We start from the raw sequence: 4,277 nt of genomic DNA, 5'->3' as shown, positions 1-4,277 counted from the left end.
ATATATATATGAGGTTTTGAGGAAAAAGATTATAATTAGAAAGAAACATGTTACACTTATTATTATTAATTAAATTAAAGGATTTATTAAAAGATTTTAGCTCTGATATAAAATGAGTTATATTAGGTACAGAATTTTTTAACTTTGTTTATGAATGATATTTATTTTCAGAGATCACTGTTATGGATTGTAAATAAAACCTACGCAAACGTCACATAGAAGGCGGAGCTTTTCATTACAGGCAGAAGCGTAGACGAATGAAAACGCGAGCTCGATGATGGTTATTATGATTGACAGCCGTGTCAACCAATCAGTGCCCAGTGTGAAGCGTCCGGTATCCGTCGATGCTGAGGCAAACGGAGAGAAGGAGGGAGGGGTTGGGGGTCAAAGATACGCAGAGAAACGGGCTGCTGGTGGTGAAGATGGCGGATGGGGACAGTGGTAGTGAGCGCGGCGGTAGCAGCGGCGGCGGGGGCGGCGGCGGAGGAAGCGGCGGGTTCCAGCATTACCAGCGGGAACCGGAGACCCAGGAGCTGGCCTCCAAGCGGCTGGACATTCAGAACAAACGCTTCTACCTGGATGTGAAGCAGAACGCCAAAGGCCGGTTCATCAAGATCGCCGAAGTCGGCGCTGGGGGCTCGAAAAGTCGCCTGACCCTCTCCATGTCGGTTGCGGCCGAGTTCCGCGACTATCTGGGGGATTTTATAGAGCACTACGCTCAACTGGGGCCTAGCACTCCGGAGCAGATCGCTCAGTCATCCGGCGGCGATGACACCGGGCCTAGACGGGCCTTGAAGAGCGAGTTTCTGGTGCGCGAGAACCGCAAATACTACCTCGACCTGAAGGAGAACCAGCGGGGCCGCTTCCTCCGGATCCGGCAGACCGTCAACCGAGGCCCCGGCTTCGGCGTCGGGGTGGGCGGCATCCCCGGGGCCGGCCTGCAGTCCGGGCAGACCATCGCGCTGCCGGCCCAGGGTCTCATAGAGTTCCGCGACGCCCTGGCCAAGCTCATAGACGACTACGGCGGGGACGAGGAGGAGCTGGCCGGCGGCGGAGGGCCCGGCGGCTACAGCGAGCTCCCGGAGGGCACGTCGATCATGGTGGACTCCAAGCGCTTCTTCTTCGACGTGGGCTCCAACAAGTACGGCGTGTTCCTGCGGGTGAGCGAGGTCAAGCCCAGCTACAGAAACTCTATCACCATCCCCTTCAAGGCGTGGAGCAAGTTCGGCGGAGCGTTCAGCCGCTACGCCGAGGAGATGAAGGAGATCCAGGAGCGGCACCGGGACAAGATGTACGAGCGGCGGACCGGGGACGAGTCCGAGGGGGACGACGTGGACGACGATTGACGCGGAGCGGCTGAAGGTGTTTGTTTTAGTGATCGAAGCTGATTCAGAGGCTGCAAACAAACAGGAGGATTTTTGTGCATGACGAAGAGAACCGTAAAAATGCTAAATCAACGGAGTAAAACAACAACAACAAAAGTATATTTGACTGAGAAATTCCTGTTTATGTAAGAGAATCCTGTTTAAAGTTTAGGTGGATGTTGTAGGTAACTTGAGTGCAGACTGCAGCAGTCAGCCTCTGTATGAGATCCCCTCTGATAAAAGTAAATATTTAATATATCTAGTTATATAAACTTATATTTAGATTGTCCATAACCTCACGTAGCCCCGGAAAGTTAAAGGTACTCATTGCAAACATCATGATAATAAAAGGTGCAATTTGAGAGTTCACCATATGCAATTCAAAAACGCGGGTCCGCACTCAATGTAAACAACGCATTTTTTGAGTTTTTTTTGCATCTAATTGTGGGTTAATTTTGCTTAAGTTTTTATTTAAAGAGGAAAAAAGTGGATTTTAATTTTTGCGTTAATGCAATGAGTACCTTTAAGTTTGGCAGCCGTAGTGCTCCTGTGTGATACCGCTCAGCGCTGACCTGTACCGTGTGTGACGACGACGAGTGTGTGACGACGACGAGTGTGTGACGACGACGACGAGTGTGTGACGACGAGGAGTGTGTGACGACGACGAGTGTGTGACGTACTCCAACCAGCAGCTGCAGAGAGTGGATGTGTGAGGAAGAACGCTGGCATCGTTTGTGTTTTTGTCTAAAGTGATCTGTAACAAACGGCTCGTCCAGGCGGACCCTCGGACTCACGGTCTCATCTACGTTAGGTGGGTGGGGGGGCATCCTCCTCCCGGCCCGGCGGGGTCCGAGGTTATCTGTCACAAGCACACGACTCGTTTGGATTCGCTGCACGATCCAAATCAGTCCAAACGACCCTCCTGAGCGTCCCCCCCCCCCCCCCCCAGGGTGAGACCTGCTCACGTGTGGCTTCGTTGTGTCTCAGGGCTGGGAGAAAAATAATCCCATCTACATTCTGGGGACTTCTCAGCGTTCTTCTACCCCGTGCCTCTCCTTCCTCCGGCTGCTCCAGTTGCTGCAGCCGAGTGTCGTCCGTGGCAACTGATGTCGTCTCCTGAGACACACGGGGGGGCCGCGTTTGACCCGCGTGACCTTCCTGTCGAGAAGGGGTTCGCAGCGAGGCGTAGACCCCCCCTATCGCACTGGTCACAACTTTCAAAGAAACGTTAAAGCTAAATATTGCCGGGCTTGAGCTCAAACCTCAAGGATTTCCTTGCTGACTTGTTTAGGGTGCATCATTTGGATCCTTGAATCTTGAACTTACGACTGAAGCAACGTTCAGTCTGATTGTAACAAATCAAATAAAAATAGGTGCTTCTGGGAAAGAAAAACCCACAATGGGGTGTTGTATCTAAAAGATATCTATATAAATATATGTATATGTATACTGGAAGAGATTTACTAACTAAAAAAAATCAAATAGATAGAAATATTTTTAAAAAGAAATATATATGTCTTTAATACGAGACATTTATTAGATAATGCCGCCTAAAGTGGCTTATTTAAAAACACTAAACTTGGATGCAACTGTCCAGGGTGATATTTCATACCTGCTTTTTTCCTAATATTTTTTTAATTCTTCGAGGAAATCAAAAGAAGAGTACAACAAATTGATCACGCGGTATATCTTACAGCAATTTCTCGAGGCAACTTCATGGAAGTCGGCAAAAAAAATAAAAATAACACTCAGCACTCCTGGTCACTTTAGAGCTTCAGGTTGTCTCCTTGTTTCAGTCCACCACGCCTTTTTAAACCACGTTAACCGCGCTTTCCATCAGTTGCCATAACGACGCAAACGTTAACTCAGCATCGCAGTTTTAATGCTCCTTTAAAAAAAACAAACAAGTCATTTCTGCATGCGTGCTCTGCCGCAGAGCTGTTCTTTTTCTTTCTGCATATTCTGATTGCTGTATGATGGTATTTATCCATTTTCTTTTTAGAGTGGTTTCAAGTTTGATTTCTGTGTTGCAATAGACAAAAGAAAGTTTACCTCTCAGCCTAATAATGATAATAATAAGAGTTAGCCACAGCGTTACCATGTTTTCGAGGGAAAAAGTCACATTTCATCGTCCGCCTTCCCTTCAGTGTAAACCTGTCGTTGGATTTTACTTTACCCACTTCAACGCAGCAGAGTAACGCCATATGAAAAAAACAAAAAAACCTGGGAGCAATAGTTTTTTTTTTTTCTATTGATATGAATATATATAAATATATGACGACACATGAGATTGAACTACATCCTCCTTCTTGTACTGTGTTACGTGAAATGGCAGCTGTTTCAGTCGTGTGTTCTGCTGTAATATTCTACCAAGATCCTTTCAACGAGAAATAAAAAAAAAAGTTTTTGCTCACGAGAGTTGTGCTTTTTATCCTGGTAACTCAGCCGCCGCGCCCAGTTTGACCTGCTGGTGGAGGTGTGGCCTCTTCTTTAGCTGTTTAAGGCTAATTAGAGGTAGATCAAGTCCAAAAACATTTACAGTTTATAATTATTTCCTGTAAATTTTATACCAGGGGTGGGCAGTCCTGGTCCTGGTGGGCCGCAGCCCTGCTTGTTGCTTCTCTGCTCCAACACACCTGATATGATTGGATGATTATCAGGTTTCTTGCAGTACGGAGGACCAAAACTGACATAATTAGAAATAAAAGCAGAATTATATAAATGAACCACCAAATAAATACATTTAAAATGTACCAATTAAAATAACAAAGGAGAACTTTATCTCATGTTTTTTGTTTGAAATGACTTGAATATTTATTTTTCCAGGTTAGTTTACAAATTTTAACATGTAATTTAAATTTTACTGTTTTTTTAACATACATATTTTATTGTTAATCCTTTAAATTCTACATG

The 4,277-nt window shown here is 45.8% G+C and overlaps 1 protein-coding gene across 1 annotated transcript; it reads left to right on the top strand.

Moving 5' to 3' along the window:
* The first annotated feature begins 207 nt into the window (after positions 1 to 207).
* LOC106510782 (transcriptional activator protein Pur-beta) lies at positions 208 to 3,780 on the top strand. Its single transcript, XM_013999505.1, has one exon. The coding sequence runs from the start codon at positions 345 to 347 to the stop codon at positions 1,344 to 1,346; it is 1,002 nt and encodes a 333-aa protein (XP_013854959.1). The 5' UTR covers positions 208 to 344; the 3' UTR covers positions 1,347 to 3,780.
* Positions 3,781 to 4,277: the final 497 nt, after the last annotated feature.

Source organism: Austrofundulus limnaeus, unplaced genomic scaffold, assembly GCF_001266775.1.
Source record: "Austrofundulus limnaeus strain Quisiro unplaced genomic scaffold, Austrofundulus_limnaeus-1.0 Scaffold8, whole genome shotgun sequence".
In the NCBI taxonomy this organism is placed as follows: Eukaryota; Metazoa; Chordata; class Actinopteri; order Cyprinodontiformes; family Rivulidae; genus Austrofundulus; species Austrofundulus limnaeus.
This window is presented reverse-complemented; position numbering and strand designations above follow the sequence as displayed.

Bases quoted from the DNA above. Each gene is read 5' to 3' on its own strand.
- LOC106510782 (XM_013999505.1), top strand. From the start codon at position 345: ATGCTGAGGCAAACGGAGAGAAGGAGGGAGGGGTTGGGGGTCAAAGAT.